Consider the following 23,204-nt stretch of genomic DNA (forward strand, 5'->3'; position numbering starts at 1 on the left):
TAGTAAAAAATATTTTTTTGACAAAATTCGATTTTATTATTCAATATAGTTGCCTTCGAGGGCGATACAACGATTATAGCGGTCATACAATTTTTCGATGCCATTTTTATAGTACGATTTCTCTTTAGCCTCAAAATAGGCCTCAGTTTCGGCGATTACCTCTTCATCAGTGCTAAATTTCTTTCCAGCGAGCATTCTTTTAAGGTCTGCAAACAGGAAAAGTCACTGGGGGCCAGATCTGGAGAATATGGTGGATGGGGAAGCAATTCGTAGTCTAATTCATATAATTTTGCCATCGTTTTCATTGATTTGTGACACGGTGCATTGTCTTGATGAAACAGCACTTTTTTCTTCTTCAAATGGGGCCGTTTTTTCGTGATTTCATCCTTTAAACGCTCCAACAACGCTATGTAATAATCGCTGTTGATGGTCTGGCCCTTTTTGAGGTAATCGATGAATATAATACCATGCGCATCCCAGAATACTGATGCCATAACCTTGCCAGCCGACTGTTGCGTCTTTCCACGCTTTGGATTCGGTTCATCACGTGCAGTCCACTCGGCTGACTGTCGATTGGACTCTGGAGTGTAGTTATGGAGCCATGTTTCATCCATTGTAATATATCGACGGAAAAATTCGTGTTTATTACGGTTGAATATTGTTAAACATTGCTCCGAATCATCAAAACGTTGTTGCTTTTGATCGATTGTGAGCACGCGCGGCACCCATTTTGCACACAGCTTTCGCATGTTCAAATATTCATGCACAATATGTCCAACACGTTCCTTTGATATTTTTAAAGTCTCAGCTATCTCGATCAACTTCACTTTACGATCATTTAAAATTATTTTGTGGTCTTTTTTGATGTTTTCGTCGGTAACAGCCTCTTTGGGGCGTCCACTGCGTGCATCGTCTTCGATGCTCATTTCGCCTCGTTTAAATTTAGCAAACCACTTCTCAACGGTTGATTTTCCTGGTGCAGAGTCCGAATAATGTTTATCAAGCCAAGCCTTGGCTTCAACAGTATTTTTTTTTCGCCAAAAAGCAATGCTTTATTAACACACGAAATTCTTTTTTATCCATTTTTTCACAATAACAAAAGCTGCTTCACTCACAAGGCTATATCTCACGAACTAATTATCCGGCAGCTGTGAAATTTATACACGTATCTTTTGAAGGTTAGTACTAAGTAAAAATCACATGGATTTAATTCTAGTAACGCCATCTATGAGTCAGCCTACGAACTTTTCAGCCCAACTGTTAAATAAATGTAGACCCAAAAAAATTTACGTTTATATTATAAAAATCCTTGCTCATAATGAATGATACTGTCATATTGATTGACTTCTATATATTCGTCACTTAAGTCACTATCACTGTCCAATTCATGTGATCCCTCTTCATCAGAAGAAACTTGAAGGATACGCTGAATTTTCAACAATGACCTGACGAGAAAATTACAGAACAGGAGCAGGCGCGCAGTGCAAACTTTACGACACGGTGTTCTGATCTGAAATAAACAACAATTGACAGAGTATAACATATGGATTAGTAACAATGACTGCTAATATGCAACACAAAATACCTCTTTGAGGAATACATAAGAAGCAAAGGTCGACGAATTCAAAGGAAACACAAGAAAATTAAAGAAAATTACTTTTGGCGTAAAATTTGCGCAGCCGCACCTGCTCGAAGGTTAAGCCCACTTTATGCTCAAGACAATCTAATCGTGACAGGACATACAGTTTTAAGTGTGATCTGAACCACTTAATAATCTCTCTCCAACCAACGGTGTGTACAGAATTTCTTCTCAGGCGGGTGACAGTGTTCCAAGTGGAGGGGAATGTGGGGTGATGCTATCCCCTCCTGCAGGTAAGAAAATTCTCAAAGGTTCCCCCACTAGGATAATTTGCATAGCCATCCCTCTACCAACTGCATTTTCTCCATGTTGATGCCACATGCGATGAGCAACCCCCCCCACCTAGGAATTTCCACTAGGAACACTGGGTGGGGGTATAAATCTTGCCATTCAGCCATAAAAACTCCTTAGAATTTATTAGTATTGTTATTTTTACAAATCAATAATTGAAATTGGATTGAAAATATAATTGCATTATTGTCAAATTTAGACTTGAGTCCACTAGTTAAATAGGACCTGTATCAGGGGTGTAACTAGGATGGGACAGATCCCCGGAGTAAAGAAAAGACCCGACAGGCTGTCATTGCTGTACTGTCATCATATTACAATAATGAAAAGCACATATAAAAGTGGTTGAAAAGAAACAAGAACAAAAAAGGAAGGCCTTTCACTATATAATTTGGTCTGACATGAAAGAGAAGTCGATTGTACTACTTGTACAAGTTAGCCAGTGCTTACTGCAAAACTTAGTTGTTTTTTTTATCAAAAGCAATCAACAGGAACTCAAAATGTATGGACTAATGTTGTTCGGTACTGGACACACCTTTTTGCTGAAATTTCTACGTTGCGTAAATCTTATCATCAGTTTAGGAGTTAAGATCATTCCCTTGACTGGCAAACAACTGCTTAGTCATGACTTGATAAGTCCATCACTGGATCTAGGGAGGTTTTTTTTTCCTGCTGTTATTAAAGAAGCATTGGGTAACACGTTTCACAAAATTGCAGCATTTTATTTCAGATGTCTAGCTTTGGTACTTTTTTGGATCTCATTTTACTGTACTACATTGTGCGATTCATAAATACAATTTGAATGCTCTTATTCCTTTTCCAGATCTTGAAAATACAGATGATGTACGCTACAAAGAGATAAGCCCTTCAAACATATCAACAATACCAGAGGTCGGTGTAGAATTTCTCAGCTCTACAGAAAAAACTATCCCATTCACCAATTCCAGCCTAGCAAGCAACTTGAAGATCAATGTTTCAGAACAAGCACAAACTGCATCTCCCGTTAGTTCCACTTCTATACCAAGGACATATAATCCTGACGACAATACTAATAAATTAAATAATGAAACTAGTTCAGAAGTTGAAGACTACGAGAGTACGAATCAGCTTGTTACAAAAAGTAGCAGTTCAATATCTGAAATAAAGAATTCAACTATTGTTCAGGGCAATGCAGAAGTTTTGCACACAGAAAATGCAAATGCTTCTACAATGGAGAATCTTCAAACTGCAGAACTTGTTCAACCCAAAGTGACACCCACTAAAAACACAAACTCTCAAGTGGATCAACATCATGATCATGATCACAGGGCATTAGGGCAGTCAGGATTTATACAACCGTCAGAATCGGCTGCAATTCTAGCTTCTGTATTTGTTGGGATAGCTGTTATTGGATATGCAGGACTTGTTATTTGGAGGAAAATACTTGAGTAAGTATACTAGTCCAGTACTCATCATATATCCCATAAAAATTTTGAGGTCCAGACACACTGCTGATTTGGTATCTTGAGGTACAATATTTTTTGATCACTAAATGAAGAAACTATATCACAAAAGGAAAGAAATTGATGTTTTTCAGGGGTTAACAAATTAAAAATGAATATAAATTTTATTTTCAAGATGGCCCTCAGTATTGTACAATTGTCATAATTGTTTTGCAAATCCTATCAGAATTTACTTTCCGACAATAGTCTTTTGGGATCAGGAATGTTAATATACACACTAATATTTTTATCGAGGATGTTTCATCTGTTTTGTATAAATATATTATACAAATGCACATTAATTTTATTTGTCCCAAACTCTATACAAGAGGAATGACATGACCTGTTTGATGTGTCCTTAGTGTTTCAATGTGATGTGTTTTATCTCTTACTCTTATTTTCTCCTTTAGAACAGAATGTACCAAAAGTAGTGCATCAATTGAATTTGTAGTTATATTTTCTTCCCCAAGATCTTAATTTCCTGTTACAAAGGGAAACTAAATAAGGCAGTTTATTTAAATGCTGTCTGTGTGTAGCAACACACTGTTGGTCTCAGCAGTGAGTGAAAATTAAGTTTTGTGTAAAGATAGGTAAGCCAGCTAATGGAATGTGGAAAGTTCGCCTGCAGCAGCCACCAGGCATAATTAAAAGGCCCTGCGTTTGAATGGCACAAGAGGTTTCTTAATAGTAGGGTTTAGATGAAGGTATTGCAAGGTCTGGAAAACCATCAACAATGCTGTAAATTAAAGTTCTGAAATGTGCACACATTTGCAGGATGCAATTAGGCACCCCAACCTGACTTTTGGGCAACTGGACAATGGTTGTTTGCATGAAAATGCAAGACCAGACACAATGCTCTCGTCCAGACTTTACTGTTAAATCCCAGTCAACAGCCATTTCACATCCTTCATATTCTCCTGATATATTGCTGCGTGATTTATTTCTGGTTTGGGTTGAATCCCGGCCTGGGCATGGATGTTTGTGAATGTCCATTCATCAATTTCATCATGTCATCACTCATCCCCATCTTTGCAAATTAGCCAAAAGTGGCAGAAAAAGCGAAGTAAAATAAAACAAATCAATCAAGTAACTGTGACTGTTAATTAGTTATTTTCTGAAATGAGTAACCGAAACCTACTTATTTTTGTACACAAGTAATTAAATTATAGGTACTACCTTAGTGTGTTTCAAAAGTAGTGAACAAAATTATTGTTTGCTAAAACAATATATGTATACAAATAAAATTGTAATATAGACATATGCACTGCAACTATTTTGCATCACATTTTTTTTTCAAAATATACAAGTTTTCTTTGAATTTTCTCATCTCTGTATTTTCACATTTAAATATGTGAGATTTATTAAGGTTAGTGTAAATTTTAGATAACCACCAGTAAAGAAAAACCTCCTGTGAAAGTTAATTTTTGAGCAAAGTAATGCTTCAAATACTGGTGCTAGAATATGATGTGTATCCTTTTTTTCTAGGAAAAAGTATGGAAATCGAGAAATGCTCGTGAATGAGGAGGATTTCAGTGCGGGAAATGATCTCCGATATTTTGAGGTAAGTTAAATGAACATAACATTTCATGATAAAAATATTATACTATGTGGTGTAAATATATTCTTAAAAAATAATGGAAGAATATATCTGATCAGTCAAAATGTCTATTTCTGTTAAATCACCTTTTGCAGACAGAGTTGAGATTCTTTGCTACTTTGGCAGTGCTTGAGTGAGTATCTTTGAACAATGATTGTACTTAATACAAAAATTAGGACTTGGACAAAAAAGAACATTACAGTGTAAAAATTATTTTTTTAAATGAAAATTATTGTATTTTTGTTATTTTACATTGCATTTTGGATACTTGTGATGATGAGGAGTGATGATTAGATGAAATTGATGAAGAGAGACTAAAAAATAACACCCACGTCCAGGCTAGGACTTAAACCTGAGAATTTCAGTAGCGAGATCGAAAATTAACTAAAATTTAATTCATGTATTGCATTATATTTGCGATATTGTATGTTGCTTTCCTACCTCCCTAGGTTAACCACAATGATGAGAATGAATGACAAAATTATACAATACATGAAAAAACGAACACATACGTGCTCTTTAATTTACGTTAAACACATAGCAAGCCTACCTTACTGGCTGTGATCTTGACACTCACACTCAGGATAAATCCAAAGAGCCTTGTATTATATATATGTTTGGTTGTACAATCAGACATGTTATTAACAAATTGGACTTCATAATCACCTCCCCAAAAATGTTCACAAATTCTTATGTAACATTATGAATATTTCAGCTTCTGCAACTTCTGTATACATTGTCTTTTTACCATAATCGAAAGAAGTAGACAAGGCATGTAAGTAAATGATTTGGCCAGAATTTTCAGATGCACGCTCATGTATATTCAACATTTAACATTTTGTTCTTACTGAAGAGTACAGAGAATATTCCGAAAGACATAATGTAAGCATCCGCTATTAAACCTGAATTAGATTTTTCTTTTCTTTCATTCAATTTGTCTAGTGTAATAGTTGTAAATCATTCACTTCTGTACTTCATGCATGTAGTCTGATACCTTCTATAACTTCGCATTACTTACATATAAAACAGTATCAGAGTACATATCTGTGAATGAGCAAACACATTATGATCATACAGAGCAATCCATTGAAGTGTAGACCGTATGTCGGAACTGTAGACTGTCGGTGAATCAAGTGTGCAAGTTTCCATAACAGTTTAAAGAGCGATTCATTTACAACATGGAACTTTTACACCTAGGAATCTTGTTTCAAATTGCCTTTGACCTTCACATACTAAATACACACTGTGCAGTAGAAAACATTTGCTTAGCCATAACACACTTTGCAGTTCAATACACTAGAAAAAAAAATACGTAAAAGAACTCTATTACTTCACAGTCGTCAGACTAATAAACAGGCCACACAATACAAAACAAGGGCCTCCCTGATGGTGCAGTGATTGCGTCATTGCCTTGTAATCAAGGAGTCCTGGGTTCGATACCCGGTGGAGGCACATAGTGGTATGGATCCTACTTTAAACTGTAGGTCCACTCCCGATTAGCCTTTCTATGCACAAAGTGGACTTAAAAACAATTCAATTCAAGGACCCTTATCACTCCACAGTCTCCTGTCTACTTTCAGGACCTCTGTAAAACCGGTTTCTAGCCCCTCTAGCCAGCTTATGTTAGTGGGTGTCTTAGTAAAGGTGTATAAAAAATGTTTGCATATTGAAGGCGACTCGTTTGAACATCTCCTTTTATAAATCCTGTAAGTAAATCCATTTTTAAAATAATTAAGGAAACTTGTGCTCTTGTTTCATTGACACTATACGATGCCAACAAAACCGCAAGTGCAAACACTGATGTGGCGGTCAACACTTCAATGATTCACTATGTATATTACAACAACTCATTTTGACTTTAAAAAAGTGCAACTACATCAGAAGTATATAAATTTACTTGTAATTAATATTTATCGCACTAATAGCACTTGTGTTTTCCCCAGCTTTGACCAGAAAAAGGCACCCTTGGAAGAGGAAGTTGTTGCTGGAAGATACCATCAGGAGAGTTTTGGATGTAAATGGCAAATATGCAATACAATGTAAATATTACTCAACAATGTAATTATCTCTGTACAATAACAAGTTCAATGAACACAGCATTTTGTATATACACTTTTCTATAGAAGAGCAAGAAGAAGCACTAATAAACCAGCCACTAGTCAGCTGTGACAATTATTTTTCAATTACAAGACTTGTGTTCATTACCTACACATTCACAATTACATTTTCACTTAAATTTTCCTTCGACAAATGTATTAGTTTACATAACACCAGTTCAAAAATATTTATCTTTTGTGACAATGTTCATACTAGTTTGGCAAGACAATTAACAGAGTATGCCATACAAAATCCAACATGTCATGACAATGGCTTATTTTTGTCTAGGGATAACGTGTGTTCATATATATTTGGTTTTTAGAAACAATTCCTAACTGTCAAACCCAGGAACCCTTCACAACTAGTAATTTATTTCTAATGTATATCCTAAGTATCAAGCTCAATACTATGCTTCTCCGCTTCTCTTCTTTACACAAAGAGGGCCAACGTTGTCTCCTGTTTCTTTGTTGAAAGCATTATGAGAGCCATCGCAGAATGGAAACTGGAAAAGAAACAAATATGCATAGTAATTATACAATAGACACACACTGTTTTGTGTATATCAAAGTTTTCTATTTCCATGTTGCAGTTTTTATTGATATCACTAAACTGTAGCAACCCAGTGACTCCTCTCCAAACACAAGCTATCTTGCAGCCTAAGAAAGAGCCTCGAAGCCAAGAAGTTTGTTACCCTCTTTGAAAAGGCCATAATTGATCGATTGATTGATTGTTATACTTCGCTTTTCTGCCACTTTTGGTTAAATGCAAAGATGAAGATGAGTGATGAAATTGATGAAGGGACACTCACAAAGATGACACATGTCCAGGCTGGATCCCTAGCATCATAGCACAGTGTGCTCATCATTCGTCGGCAACAAACCCAATAGCTGCAAGCTATCCAACATAGATGTAATCAGTACGTACACCTACATATCAATCAGCCTTGCACTTGACTGTGCCAGAATATGGCTCAACAGTAATGGGACAGCATCTTATGAAACCGATATAATCTGCATTCACCTACAGCACTACCCCGTGACTATTTTCAAGTTGAAAACAGTTACTTCATCCAAACAGAAGACTTAGTGATGGAAAACCTGCCTTCAGCATCCTATGTAACATCATACTACAGTCACGGACACTTCTGGGTTGTAACAACTCCACTGACTTTCAATGCAACCACTACAAGCCAGAAGAGCCTGTGACTATTGTGTCGGAGAAATTTATACTCAACCAACCAGAGTTCACATACATTAACAGCCCTCAACAACATACACTCCAACCTATGATTCACCTCAATATCCGACTTGACCAAGACAGTTCATTACAAGTACAGGAAACCAGATTCGGGCATTCAGTACATTTACCCCCAACCCCCAAAAAGGAAGAACTCCAAGATAAAATAATGCAAAATATGAATCTAGGACTGCTGAACAACAGACGTCAATGTGGTGTGCAAAAGTCGAAGCCCAGTTCTGACACTCACAATGAAGATATGATCGAAACCAAGAAACCACAAGAACTGCATTCCCATACCACCCATAACATAACACAGACTATTCGAAACCAAGAAACCACAAGAATTGCATTCCCATACCACCCATAACATAACACAGACTATTCAACACTAGAAAAAAAAAAATCAATCTTCTCCTTGTCATTCACATAATTAGCTTCCAAGGCAGTTGTGGCACCAACCCCAATTTCAATCTGGGTTAAAGGAGTCAAAGTTGTCAGACTTCCTAACATCAATTTGTATCCATTTACTTTTTGTATTGTTCAAAGATGCCCTTCTTGGTGAATCTCCCCATTGCATCCTTTCTAGGGAGTCGCAAAGAAATTGGAACATACAATTCGGGGGTTTGAAACATCAAAGAAGGCTAAATGAGTAAGCAAGTTTCATGCTTTGAAAGCATAATAGGATCATTAAGCCCTTTCTTCCATAATCCTTGACAAAGAATGTGGTGACTTGAAACGTTTACACTGATGAAAATTAGGTAAAAGGTAAAGAGGATCGTGCCATGAAGGCATATTTAGGGGATGTGATCAGTATCATGCTCCAGCCACCTTTACCCCCCCTGCTTGCTCCCAGGTATCCATTGATTTGAGGCTCTGATGAAAATATTTTTTTTCAAATCAGAGAACATACCTATAGCTCTTTCAGAAACAGCTGCATTTCAACCCAATGAGAAGCACAGAATTTCAAATATAAAACAGTCTTGCCAGTAATTCTTGTGTAATCTGGACATTGAGCATAAGAATCTTTAAAGAAATAGTAAAGAAATCCAACGACAACCAGTCCAGATTTCTTGTGATTGTGCTGAAAGGCACCATGTATTATGTGAAGGCCACAAGTTCCAACCAATAAGAGCTATGGATGTTCTTCACCTGAAACAATTCACAGATAATAGCCCAATTACTAGTGGTTCACCCATCAACTTTTGAACCATGTGAAGTGGAAGAGAAGACAAAGCTTCTAGAAACTTACTGAGGAAGACTGTGGCTGTTGCATGTCACCAAAATACTAGGGTAAGGTACTGGGTGGGCACCTTATTATCAATTACATTCCAGTATCTCAAAACAACATCCATCTCTTCATGCTCAACAATCTTGTTCAAAGATTCAATGAAGCATGCCAGAAAGGAGAAACACAACCAAACGTTTGTAAAAGAACTTGTAAAATATGGTGCTAATCCACACAAAATTAATATGAACATTTTGTAGAACTAAGTATAAATTGCTATCTTGAAACATGTCTTTGAAAATGTCTCCTAAGCTTCACTGAAAATTAAAGGAACAATGACCTATGATAATTTTCAAAGTCCAGATAATTTCTGCTGCTCTGACATCTAGATGCAGAATATAAATTTCCAAAGTAGAATATGGCTCACTTGATGGTTGTGATTGAGGCGTTAGTGCAGCACTGGGTTGTTTATTTATATCATCATCATCTCGGTGGAATGAAAATGTTACAAAGAGTGTAAACAAGTGCTAAGTGCATATTTTTTCAACAAAACATATTCACGTTGACAAGTAGTGTGTTAAAATTAAAATATAATTTAGGGATTCTAAATTACTCTGCACAAGTCTTATAGTAGGTCATGCAGGCGCAAGTGTTCAAGGGTTAAACTTTATGTTTTGTAAGAAATAAGTTTTCACAGATGCACACAACTGAGCTACTTTACTTTTGTATGTAACACTTTTAGAATGACTTGTTACAGCTTCACATCGCACGTTACTTACTTCAAAGACCTTTTTACAAGTTTTTCACTTTGCTTGCATTTGACTGTCCATTACACTTATATCACTCTAGGTTGATATGTGGATCAAACCACAGGGGATCACAGACAGTGCAAAAAGTAGACATTCTATTCCCTAGCCTTTCCATTCCTACTATACTTTATTTACTATATGCTTTAGAATCTTATGAGTGATGGTGATAATGACGGGAACAAAAGCAACTTAACCCAAGATGAAGAAGTGAGGAATGCTCGTAGATAACGATAAGATAGTCGCTGTCTGCAAGTGCAAGTGTGTTAGGTGATAAGTACAACACTCTACTCCCCTACACCTCATGATATTAATTTTCTGGCATATCGGTTCAGAAAACTATTTCACACTAAAAATACTATTGTAGATCTGTTGGTTCTACAGGCAATTTCATTTTAAATGGAGGCATGTAAAGGCTCACATGTAGTGACTTTAAAAATAGTTGAAAGTGACCAAAAACTCAAAATATGACCAAGCATTTATATACGTACTGCATATATAGCACCAGCAAGTAAAATTCTTGAATTCTATTCTGAAATGCAACGTGAACACAATCAACAATATTGCACACAAAAAGATGGCAAAAAATCAATATTTCCCCAAGCCCCTAAGCTTTGCACTGGCCACGTGGATGGCACGAGGAGAAACAAGTTGAACTGGTGGCCAGTCAGTCTTTGCTGAGTTGGCTGATCAGTGATAAGTCTAGCGACAAACAGCTGGAGTTATTAGTACAGAAATCAGAACACTGGTTATGTAGTAGTTTTTATGTTGCATATATTGTTGCTGATAGCCGTTTTAAAAATATGTATTTTTTCCAATAAATTTTGGATTTAAAAAAAGTGTAACCTGTACATGCATATATGGTTGACAAACAAGTGTTACCTCTTTGCTACGCCAGCAGCGACAAAATGAAACCTTATCTCCCATGTCTTCTATTTCAAATGAATCTACAACCTTAGAAACATCTTTTTTGACACTGGGATTGATCTTCTGCAATCAAAAGAAAATGAAAGTTAGTTAGTTCATGATATTGAATAAACAAACAAAACACATAAAAATATATTTTATTTCTTTTTGGTTTGATTTTGCTATGAAAACACTATGTATATGTTCAGTTATGGTAATCTGGACTGAACCTGCCATTTCACACCTTGTTACAAAAAGAAATTCAACATGCAACATTTTGATGATGTATAATTTAAACATTGTTATAGAACAAGTGCCAGAAAGAAAACCAAAATGTGACACATGTGAATGCAGTGTGTGTGCTTGATAAGGATTGCTGATGTTGCATTAATATAAAATTGGCTTTATAGCAACACATACATAAACTGATCAGCAACATTACAAAACTGAAACAATGGGTAAACCTTGACTAAATATGAGGAGTTGTCCAAAATGTTCATGGTCTGACAAGGAAAACAAAATCGTACAGCCTTGCGAAAACTGCATGTTAGTCTTACGTCCTTTGTTGAATATTGACCAATCTTTTCAATGTGCTGAGACTAAGCATTCCACATGCTAAAAGTGGACAAGTTGTTAGTTTAACCTTTAGGAGCCCAAGGCCAGAGCGGATTTTGAGCAAAATGCAGAGATTCAATTAAATGAGTGTAGATCGGAGGCTAATTGCCCTAGAGAGATGAATGATATACCGTTGTACGCGGAATGAACCACAGATTCAGACTATATAAAATGTATTCAAATTCGGCATATATGTGTGGTGATTGGGGAGGGGAGAACCCACAAAATTCCAAAATTTCAGGAAAAAATGGGGATTCCCCCATTTCCCCAAGGAAAAAGTACATGACAGTGCCAACATGCACATGGAAGTTATCGCTGGCATGTAAGGAACACAAAAATATTTGCATTATTATCGTATGACAAATGTAACACAAGTTGTACCCCCAAAAGGAATGGTCAGCATGCCACTGATTCAAGCTTCAAAAGGCAGCATTAACTTGAAATGACTGTAGCTCAGAGGCTAATTGCCCTAGAGAGATGAATGATATACCATTGTACATGGAATGAATCACAGATTCAGACGGTATAAAATTTATGCACATTCGGCATACATATGGAGGTGGAGGGGGGAATCCCCCAAAATTATTATTTTTTTAAAAAAAATTAGGGTTTTCCCCTGCCCCCCCTACCCCCCTGAAAAAAAGGACGGAAAATATTCCTTTTGACCTTGGGTACCGATAAACAAACTTCCTTCGAATGCAGTTTCCACAAGTGAGGGAAACACATTGCTTTAGAACAACAAAGCCGGCCTTCCTTTGTCGGCAAACTTTTTTCCCTTGAAAAAAGATGCAAATAAAAGTTCCTTTTTCCCGCCATTTTCATGAAAAAAAAAAAAAACGTGCAACAATCATATCTGTTAAATACATGTGTTAATAACAATATGAAAAAAGAAAATCGGAATTCTAGCCAAAATAGCAAAGTTATAACGTAAAAACTACAACCTTGACAAAGCATCTCGATCGAGACGATTGGGCACCTAAAGGTTAATCTGAAATGGAGAAACAGGAAGTTCATGCTGTGATCAAATATTTGTGTAGCATGTCTTCATGAGAATATGGTTGTGACATTATGAAGAGGACTGAATTTAAACTGGGGCAAAGCAGCACTGAAGATGATTCGCATCCAGGAAGGTCTCTGGAAACAATCACTCACAAAAATGTGGACAAGGTGCATGATTCAGAGATGGTGGACAGAAGGTTAAGAGTTGGCCAGATTGAAGAGTCATTAGGTATTCCAAAAACAACAGTAGATTGCTGCTGAAACTTTTGACTGCAGATCAAAAAGCATTGAGGAGGCAGTATCCATGGACCATATCTGTTCTGTGTCATCAGGACAATGTTCCAAGTTGCAGGTTTGTTGTTGCCATAACTGAAAATCATGAGTGTGGGCTACAACCCCTCTGTTCGCTCAATCTGGCCCCCTTAGACTTCATCTATTGCCAAACTTACAAAGGTACCTGTCTGACACACATATCACATCATCAATGCTGTTGCCTCATATTTTGACAGCCTTGATAAATCCTATGTGGAGGGAATAAAGGTATATTGGAATGTTGTTGGAGGAAGTGTGTGGAACTGGAGAGGAAAATGTTGATAAAATAAAACAAAACCTTTTTTCTCATGTTCATTATGGTTAGGCCATGAACTTTTAGGACAACCCTCGTAAGTCTTCCCGAAATACATAATCAACAAATCTAATATCCATGCAAAATTGAACTTACTCTCCTCCTAAATGCTGCTGGACAAAATGCTTGGTATGTGGCATAAGAGAGCCCGGCAACAACAACTCCAAATGGTATTATAGACAGCCAATCCCTTGCTGGAAAGAGAGTATGGTAAATTAACTTTTTACATCATAAAAAAGAAGCAATGGAGTAATAGGACAAGTAAAACTTTTAAACTTGCATGAAATGTTACAATGATACCAGTGGCACATATTATGATGATTGATTGAACTTGAAATTTTTGGTGCATCAGCACTTAAAGACTATTTTGCACCAGTCACATTATGCAGCCCCTTAAAACTAAAATATATCTAATAGTAGCCGATTGCCTGGCATTGCCCGGGTATATACGAGGGTTGGGGCAAAAGTCATTGCAACTGTTTTTTTCTTGCAGATATGTGAGCGCAGCACAAAGTGCTATGTGTCGCGTGGAAGCCATGCAGGCATAGTGCGTATGCACAACAACAGATGGCTCTGTGATTTCAGGAAGTTGCACAGAGAGCGCAGTGAAATCACTTGTGTGGCGAGCGTCGTGCGAGATGGACGTAACCCGTGTTGAGCAGCGCTCGTACATCAAACTAGCCGTTCGCCGAGGGTTAAATGCGAGAGATTGTCACAGTGAATTGGTGGACGCCGTTGGGGATAATGCTCTCCCATACCGGACAGTAACATGGTGGGAACGAAAGTTGCGGTGATCAGCAACGCTCGGGACGACCTGTCAGTGTGCGGACTGACGTGTCACGTGCCGTCATCGAGCAGCTCCTGCAGGAAGACCGACGATGGACGCTACTGGAGTTAGAGAGGACAAGTGGCTACGAGAAACGCACCATCCATAGGATATTGTGGACAGAGCTGCAACTGCGCAAAATCGCATCGTGGTGGGTACCACATGCACTGACGGAAATTCAAAGGTGGATGCGATATGCAACATGCTCCGACCACCTAGCACGCTTGCAACAGGACGGCGACCACTTCCTGTCACGAATAATCGCCATCGATGAATTTTGGGCCAGGTCATACGAACCGGAACTCAAACGTCGGTCCGCGGAGTGGCGACATGCCGGATCACCAAGGCCGAAGATGTTCCGTCAGAATCCTGGTGATCGTCGCGTATGATGTCAGAGGAGTCATTGTGTGCCACTTCGTTCCACATGGCAGAACAGTGACAGCAGAGTACTACAGAAACTTCCTCGTGCGACAGGTACGACGTGGCGTTCGGGACACACGTCTGGACCTTCTGGACAGTGCAATCATCCTGCACGACAACGCTAGGCCACATAAAGCAGAGTGTGTACGGCGGCAACTGCACCGCTGGGGATGGGAAGAATTGGAGCACCCGCCATACTCTCCTGACATTTCGCCCTGTGACTTTCATCTCATACCGAAGGTTAAGGAACCACTACATGGAAGGCAGTTTGCGACATGAGACGACATTGCCAATGCTGTCCAACAACAGATGACCCGATTCTCACATGATGCGGCCAATGGTGACGCAGATGGTATTCAGAGTCTCCCACATCGTTGGCAGCGTGTGGTGCACATGGCAGGTGACTACTTTGAGGACCTTTAGCCCCAGTTCTGTTCTGTCAACTGTAGAACAGGTATGTAATTGTCTTGCACGATCAAACCAGTATTGTCCTGTACACTATCGTAATAAATATGTGAGGCAAAATGTTCGCGTGTTTTAACTGTCCCCACATGTAGTTCCCCAATCGTCCTTTCATCTGTATATGTCGCATTTTCCAACCGGGCTGGTATCTGCAAGAAAAAAAATAGTTGCAATGACTTTTGCCCCAACCCTCGTATTTATCACAATCTTCTATTAGACAGGAATATAATGAATTCTAACCATAGTGTAAAATGAACTTGGAGTGTCACTATTCATCTTAGCGACCACAAAAACTATGGATTCCACACTAATATCGGTCGTTTTACATGTTACCCCCTTCCCACCCCCACCCCTAGGGGTGACATAGGGGTGTCTTACCCCCACAGTATTTCTTTCCAGATTGTATAAGTCATATGTCTTCCAAGCTTGGTCATCGTGAATATGACCAATTACCTTAGAGACTTCGAAAACTATGGATTCGACACTAATCTAGGTCATTTTTGAAATTTTATTTTTCACCCCCATCCCAATAGGTGATGATGAACAGCATTGGGAGTGTCACTCATTTTAGCGACCCTGTCACACTAATATCAGTAGTTTTCAATTATTGTTACATGTCACCCCCTCCCACCCCCACCCCTAGTGGTGCCAGAGGTGTCTTACCCCAACAATATTTCCAGATTGCGAGTCATATGTGTACTAAGTTTGGTTGAAATCACTTCAGGCGTTCGAGAGTTAAGCCAGAACAAACAAACACACACATCAATTTATATATAGGTATATAGAAGATAACATAACTATAATGTCGAAGGACTAAAATATTCTTACTTCGGTTAAAAGCTGAGGCTGTAAAGGGGCACTCAGCACATGCAAGGACAAAATACAGGACAACAGCCCTACAGAGGATTATACTGGCTGTAGGTCCAGACGCCAGAGAATTGTTAGTCTGCAAAAGCCAGTCCAGGGCGTACTACGTGGAACTCCCCTTACACCCCACATATTATGGCAAAAGGTGCTCATACTAGCGCTGATGACCCTCTGCAGACCTGTGAGAAAGTAGGAAATTTTGCATTGTGCATGAGGAACAGCAAAACACATCCAGCCAGATGCGATGACCCAAAACTGCTCCTTCCTCACTGACCATTTCCCACAGCGAGCTGGGAAAGGGAGGTCTGTGCGCTAGATGGTTGTAGGAGGGGAACAAAACCTAGCATTACACTTTCACTTTTTGGGAGTACTGATTGATTGATTTGCTTTATTTTACTTTGCTCCTTGTGCCACTTTTGACTAATTTGTGAAGATGGGGGATGAGTGATATGATGAAATTGAAGAATCCCAGGCCGGGATTCAAACCCGGGACCCCTGGCATCGTAGCGCAATGTGCTAGCCACTCTGCCACAGGAGCCGGCTGGATTGAACCCAGGACTTATGGGAATATTATTTTACTTGTTCTCTTGGGAATATCAAACTTCCAATGGTGTAGAAAAACACAAGAATGGGAACAGGACAGGTTGAAGATTTTCTTTGTGTTAGGAAAAGTCGAAACTTCCATTTGATTAGCCGAAACTTGATGATGAAGTTGTTTGTCCAAAATGAATACATGGGAGTCCATAATTCATCTTATTTTATACAGATCATATCTAGCTTAATTATCAACTTAAAAAAAAAAAAAACAATTCAACTTGCAATATGCAGAGAAATTCATACTCTCTCTTCCGACAGTACTGAAATAAATGCATTCCTAGTGAGAAACTGCCAATCTTCACCTAAACATGAGAATTTCTGTTCTTAGCACCAGGAGATGTGTTACAGTAAAGTAAGGGATGCTTTTGTGTGTTACTATTATTTATCACATTATGATGATGTTGCTTATAGTAGTTTACGTTTTTGTTACCTTAGGTTTAATACTGTTATTACTGCACACATTTTTTGACTTTACGATATTTGAAAGTTCTCTGGGATAAGACAACTGCATCTGCAATTACATAGCAGGAAATGAATTTTTTTTAGGTTTGCATGGAATTTTCTTGATAGGTTTGTTTCTTTACATGGATTATTTAGTTAAGCATGAGATTTAATGGTTAGTAATTTTACATTATTCTACATTTTTATTAGGTTGGGTGTTAGATTTATTACTTCTTGGGTTTATGTACGTGCTTACAATACTTCGTTAAGAAAAAAAGCTGAAACTGCTCCATGATACAAGGATTTGAATGAACACTGGTGACACTTCAGGACTAAATATCTCCGTTATCTGTAGTTTCCTCACCTTGAAATAGAATTGTATGATACGTTAAACACTGAAATCTGTCAATGGAGTTGAATTTAGTTTAGTTTAGTTTAATACATGTCATGAAGATTATAGGAAAAGAAATTGGAAATTATTATCCAAATGATGATTTAAATTTTTAATTAAATTAAAAAATGATTTAAAAATTGAATATGTTCCACAACTTACCAAAGGTAAAAATGTGTAAATATTATTTATTGTTGTTATTGATATAAGAGATTGTTCATAATCAAAACATCTTAATGGAATATCAACTATTATGAAATCCATTATTGATTGATTGATTTGGTGTTTAAGTCCACTTTATGCACAGTAAGGCTAATCGGGACTGAACCTACAAATCCATTATTCCATATCATTAGAATGGAATCCAATGAAATCCATTACTCCATATTAGAAACAATCAAGGAAAAGTCTCTTCCATGCAAGTACGTTTGATAAATGTAGTTTCTTGCCACCTAAAAAAATAAAGCCAGGTGCCGATAACTGATGTTGCTTGAATCTGCTTAGTAGTAGCATGGAATGCAACGTTGAATATAAGTTATATTATAAATTACAATTTTCATGCAAATGTTTCAATGACACACATGTTAGTTCCAATGTTCAATATGTCAGAGAAATTTGCTTCTATCTTCCATTTTCCTAATTGTTGTAATAACCAACTATACTATAAATGTATACTATACACGTTATACAAGATTATCGACATTGATACAGTATATGTTGCACATGTTCCGTTTGTCTTATTCTAATAAAATTATAAGTCACTATTAGGGTTAGTGCTCAAAGTCGGGGGGGGGGGGTGGCATCCTCCCAGCTAGCAAAATGTTCAGAAAGCATCCCCAAGCTGTCTCATTTTCATCATGTTAAACCATAGAAGCACCCCCCAGCTAGTCCCAATGCTCAAACACCCCCCCCCCCTCCCCATGGTAATATCCACTTCAAGTGCTCATTAGGGGCAGCGACACAGAACAAATCAATATTCTTTGCTTTGTTCACAATACTCTGTATCTCAAAATGTCACTGTGAAAGGAAATATTATACTGGTGGACTGAGGATGTTGTTTAGAAATGGTGAACTGAATTTAAAACTACTACTTTCATCTAACTATAATCACTGCGGACACTTTTACTTCCCACTTACTGCAGACTACAATTAGTAATTAGTTCTAATTCTCGTTTCAACGTTTCTTCACCTTTTAGGTTGTGATGGACCCACTACTATTCTGTCAGATGCTTGTAATTTCTCTGTATGTGCACAACTACCTGTAATTGTTATTTCTGTGCTAATAAATTGTGTAAAAAATGAAGAGGCTGACCAGATTTTCTGAAACAAAAAGCAGTACATCCCTGGATGCAGGGGATTGCAGCTATAAATAAGAGTCCACTGGGTCAAGTGCACTCCCTCATGCTAATCCTGAAATATTACGTAATTCTCTTTAATGTTTTCTTTCCTGATCTGATTTTTGGCTATTTGCAACAATGAATATGAGGGATGATATGATTCAATTCATGAATGGACACTCACAAAGAACATCCATGCACAGGACGAGATTCAACCCCAGGACCCCTGGCATCCTAGCGTTCAACTACTCTACTCCGCCACGGAGGTCTTCCCTTCTTATATATATTTCCCTTTCCATTTCTCTCTTTTTCGTTCTTCCTCTTGCTTATCTTTTTAATTTTACAGATTAACCTTCCTATCTCTCTTGTTCTTACTGTTTTTTTGTGTTTCCTTACTTTCTTACCATAAAACATTAATACATTGTGAAATAATATTACAATATCAATAAATACTGAGAATATATTTGTCTCTTGCCGCAGCTGTTGTAATCATCTCACCACTGCATCAAACATGCAAATCCCACACAATTGGGCTAGTTTCAATTTTCAAAGTGCCCCTGGATACACATTTAGTCATCACTCGGTACCTTGCATATCATATCATGAACAGACTGCATGCACTATCTGCTTCTAAGCAATACATTTAAGCCTTACAGTAAGACTAAAGTCGTGAGTGAAGAGTATGTCAAAATTTTTAGATCTAAAAGTATTTCTTAGCAACCTAACAATACTATTAATTGAAGGGCTCGGGTGTAAAACATGGTAAGTGACATTTTGGTCATATTCGAGTTACAAAGTAAAATGTGTCATCCTTCAATTTTCGAGTGAAATTGTCATGTCATACAATTTGCATTGGATTCAGTGAAGCCTTCTTAAATTGTTAAAAGCAACATGAAAACAATTTATTTACAGTATAGCTTCTAATAAACTTTATTAAATGTTAACTATCCCCGAAACGTCTGAAATTCCATTTTCTTCTTTTTCACATTGGTACTTACGTATTCTGCATTCCTAAGGATTCTTGAAGGTGCCATTTCATTTTTTTTTCACGCAAATAATCTCAATTTTCGACATATCGAGTAATTCGTTTTCGCTTGCGTTACACGCAATATGGCGGAGAAATCTTGACTACCATTGTCGATGCTCAGTGGTTTTGCAGTGTTGCAACCTTCTTCATCAAAAAAATATCTACTTTCGTGTTACTGATTTTGTATTTTTTTCCAGGTTTGAAAACCCCACGAACCATGCACGGATAGCCCCATGAACTATTCATAAATAGCCCCATGAACCAGCCACACGAACCATTCATGGATAGCCCACAAACCATGCACGGCAAGGTTAGGTTAGGTTCGGTTAGGCAAACATAGTTAAAATTGTCATGTTCTTGGAGAACAACGGTGTGGTTGGAAACACTGACCGGGGGTTACATCATTGAACGCATGCAAGATTTGATTCACGTAGTGGAAGGACATAAAGGCAACAGCTTTTGTGCATTGGAGAGACATTAATCTTCAAAAATACATGATTTACCGGCGACATAAGTTAAGCGATGGGAAAAAACACTTCCACGACCTTTCAAAAGTCTACGGAAAGTCAGTCCGGTAAATACTTTCTCCTGTGAAATTGAAGAAATACGTTTCAGGGATACTTAAATTTTACCTAAATTTTTTTCTTAATGAACTCAGAAATTACCCAAATGTCACTTACCATGTTTTACACCAGAGCCCTTCAATTTAAAAGTCAATAACAGTTTCACAGAGGTAAACAATTTGTCTGGATGTTTTGCAGAACATTTCACAGAATGCTTTTGACAAATAGTACATATTTGTTTTCTTGGAGTAGCATCGCAGACTGCAGGCCACGATTCTAAAAAAAACAAAAATCGGAACGTCTGGTCACCCTACACTATAACTATGCAAAAAATAGAAACCATGCTATTTTTTACTTTTTAAAATTCTTCAGCAACATGCCATCAACAACTGAAATGGCTCTTTATGTTATGACCTTGGTGGACAAACATTAAGAAGAGATAAGCATGTATAACGCACATGTGCATCAGAAGCACACAGCAAAAGTCATCAAATGATGCACTTGTGCATTACTAGTAGTCATTGTGATAACTGTCCTTCAATTCTAGAAACACCATCCCAGTCTCTTCATATCAATTCCATTGAGCATTTATGACAAAAATACCTATACCAATTATAAGTGGAAAGCTGATTTCCAACAGTTGACTACAGGATGGAGAAAAACTGAATTCAAATTCACCAAAAAAGATTACAACTTTCACGTCATTGATATCGTTGAAGGCAGTTGTCACCTCTTATCTGTCAGAATACTTAGGTGTGAGACTGTTCACTTTTTTCCCAAACAAACCGGCCATGATCAAGGGGCACATTTTAAGCTTACTTGCCTCATTTGAACAGGAATGACCCTTGTATGCAAGGGATAACAACATCGAAATTTGCCAAGTATATGTAATTTTCGAGGGTGTACAGTCGTTAACCGGCACCTCTGTTCCCCTGTCTGCAGTTTGCTTGCATAAAAGCAAATTGTTATCACTCGATAACAATTATACACTTTCTAAGTCTCTGTACTCATACCGGAATCCATTCCCGAAATGATGGGTTCGTTTCATGTACAAATATTGACAGAACTGTGTCAATTTGCTTTATCTACGCAATGCTTCAGGTAAAAATTCCAGGCTTTACAAGATAGACCGAAACAATCGAGTACATCATTTTCAAGAATATACGACTTTCATTTCTTATTTTAAACTACATCTCGAGGTAGATAAATTTAGTGACATTGCGTTTATATGAGTATATTTTTCAGTTAAACCTTGGGAACAAGAAACGAGGAGTCAATTAACACTGGGCGAATAACCTAAGAAAATAAGCATGGAGATCAGTCTAATTGAATGTGTAAGCAAAGTATTCTACCGGGAAAAAAACATACTTCTTAGGTGTATAATACTTTAAAAACTCACCCCGAAGTCTAAACCAGCCACCAAATGTGCTTGGTATAGGTAATTCTGACAAATAATTTGGTAACGAAACTTTAACCACTCGTGCAACAGGCTCCATATTGCTTTATACAATGCTGAACAATACAAATACCACAGGTGTTGGGGATTATTCTTACATAGTATTTATGAGCAAAATGCGTGAACATAAATTAATTTTTATTTAATTACGTATATATTGCTTTTATGGAAGCTTTCCCTGCCTTACTTGTTCTCAATGTCTAAAGTGATTTTTTTAAACACATGGCTACATTGATCAACCTCACCTCCAGTCTTCGCAACATGGCCGAAGAGGTGAAGATAGTTAAATTACGAAGAAGTGATTCTTGTGGATTAGGTTTTTCAATATTCGGTGGAGCAGGATCAGACTTTCCTCCTATTGTGTATGATATTATCGAGGACTCGCCAGCCGCAGCTAGTGGTGAGGTACGTCCACTTTTCTTTTAGTTTGAATGGCATACAGCTGTCAATCGAGAAAGAGGTGTGTTTCAGATTGTCTATCTTCTTTGAGGGTGTGTAGCTTGCTAATGACGCACTGAAGGACTTGTTTATTTAGTCATATGCCGGGGCTGAAGGTCAGCTTTGTTTTCGGTCTAAATTTTATCTTTCTGGTACCTAATTTACGCGTGTTTCGATATCTCTCAATATGTTCGTGTGACCTGGAAATTTGGCAACACGGTCATCATAAGTGTTACAGTGCACATTAAGTGTAAAAATTATCGTCTCTTGTGTGTAACGTTATGTCGATAATATTTGAACCAATAATATTCCCTGATTTTGTTAATTGTAATTGCTACAACTACTACTCTGTTTGAGAAATGATAATTTGTTGCAGTTCCGAATATTCCTTGTACTTAAATGTCAAGTTGTAATGGGGATTGTGTTCATTGCAGTTTACTGTTTATCACCGTTATTTTTTTTTACATCAAAATGAGGCCTTTCATACCAGGATCATACATATGAATGAAAGTTAAGTGAATCTAATATAATTATTTTGCACTAGATTGGAGCAGTGTGTAGGATGCCGTAAAAAGTTTTCTTATTTAGAAGGGGGAAAATGTTGCCGGCAGTGGGATTGATTGGTAAACTTTAAGATGATCAATAAATTGTTGTGAAAATTGAAACATTAGCTACTAATGAGACTAAGAAACTCCAGTATTGGGCAAGAAGTGAAGTGGCGTATGCTGAGCAGCAGCATGGTTCGAGGACTATGTGAAAAGTAGATACAGTTCATAGCTGAGTCATACTAGGCATGAAAGCACCTGAAGCATTTTGAGTTCCTTTAGATGTTGTATTTTGATGTGTGTTTAGATTTTGATTC

The 23,204-nt window shown here is 37.6% G+C and overlaps 3 protein-coding genes across 6 annotated transcripts in view; 2 read left to right on the top strand and 1 right to left on the bottom strand.

Annotated features, from left to right (window-relative positions):
- LOC145994901 (uncharacterized) overlaps positions 1 to 7,085 on the top strand; it is a 22,272-nt gene extending 15,187 nt beyond the window's left edge. The window contains exons 2-4 of the mRNA XM_083131368.1: positions 2,751 to 3,354; positions 4,894 to 4,969; positions 6,949 to 7,085. Coding sequence (XP_082987494.1) covers positions 2,751 to 3,354; positions 4,894 to 4,969; positions 6,949 to 6,954 — 686 coding nt within the window. The 3' untranslated portion in view covers positions 6,955 to 7,085. The remainder of the gene's footprint in view (positions 1 to 2,750; positions 3,355 to 4,893; positions 4,970 to 6,948) is intronic.
- Cisd2 (CDGSH iron sulfur domain 2) lies at positions 7,050 to 21,985 on the bottom strand. Its single transcript, XM_083131369.1, has 4 exons — positions 21,848 to 21,985; positions 13,614 to 13,711; positions 11,255 to 11,362; positions 7,050 to 7,604 (listed from the first exon to the last, which is right to left on the bottom strand). The coding sequence occupies exons 1-4, from the start codon at positions 21,942 to 21,944 to the stop codon at positions 7,509 to 7,511; spliced, it is 399 nt and encodes a 132-aa protein (XP_082987495.1). The 5' UTR covers positions 21,945 to 21,985; the 3' UTR covers positions 7,050 to 7,508.
- Positions 21,986 to 22,129: 144 nt separating this feature from the next.
- The window catches only part of Efa6 (Exchange factor for Arf 6), a 108,012-nt gene continuing 106,937 nt past the window's right edge, over positions 22,130 to 23,204 (top strand). For 3 of the 4 annotated variants that reach the window (XM_083131366.1, XM_083131363.1, XM_083131364.1), the window contains exon 1: positions 22,130 to 22,309. In XM_083131366.1, the coding sequence (XP_082987492.1) occupies positions 22,166 to 22,309 (144 nt within the window). In that variant the 5' untranslated portion in view covers positions 22,130 to 22,165. The remainder of the gene's footprint in view (positions 22,310 to 23,204) is intronic. The other variant, XM_083131367.1, reaches the window with a different exon arrangement.

This window comes from Lepisma saccharinum, chromosome 11 (genome assembly GCF_977018435.1).
Source record: "Lepisma saccharinum chromosome 11, izLepSacc3.1, whole genome shotgun sequence".
Lineage (NCBI taxonomy): Eukaryota > Metazoa > Arthropoda > Insecta > Zygentoma > Lepismatidae > Lepisma > Lepisma saccharinum.

What these genes read in the sequence shown, in the direction of transcription:
- Cisd2 (XM_083131369.1), bottom strand. Translation starts at nt 21,944, where the DNA reads ATGGAGCCTGTTGCACGAGTGGTTAAAGTTTCGTTACCAAATTATTTG. An exon ending in CAGCAGCATTTAGGAGGAGA is followed by an intron (nt 11,363 to 13,613) that starts GTAAGTTCAATT and finishes TTTTGATTGCAG; the next exon opens with AAGATCAATCCCAGTGTCAA. An exon ending in GCTGCTGGCGTAGCAAAGAG is followed by an intron (nt 7,605 to 11,254) that starts GTAACACTTGTT and finishes TTTCTTTTCCAG; the next exon opens with TTTCCATTCTGCGATGGCTC.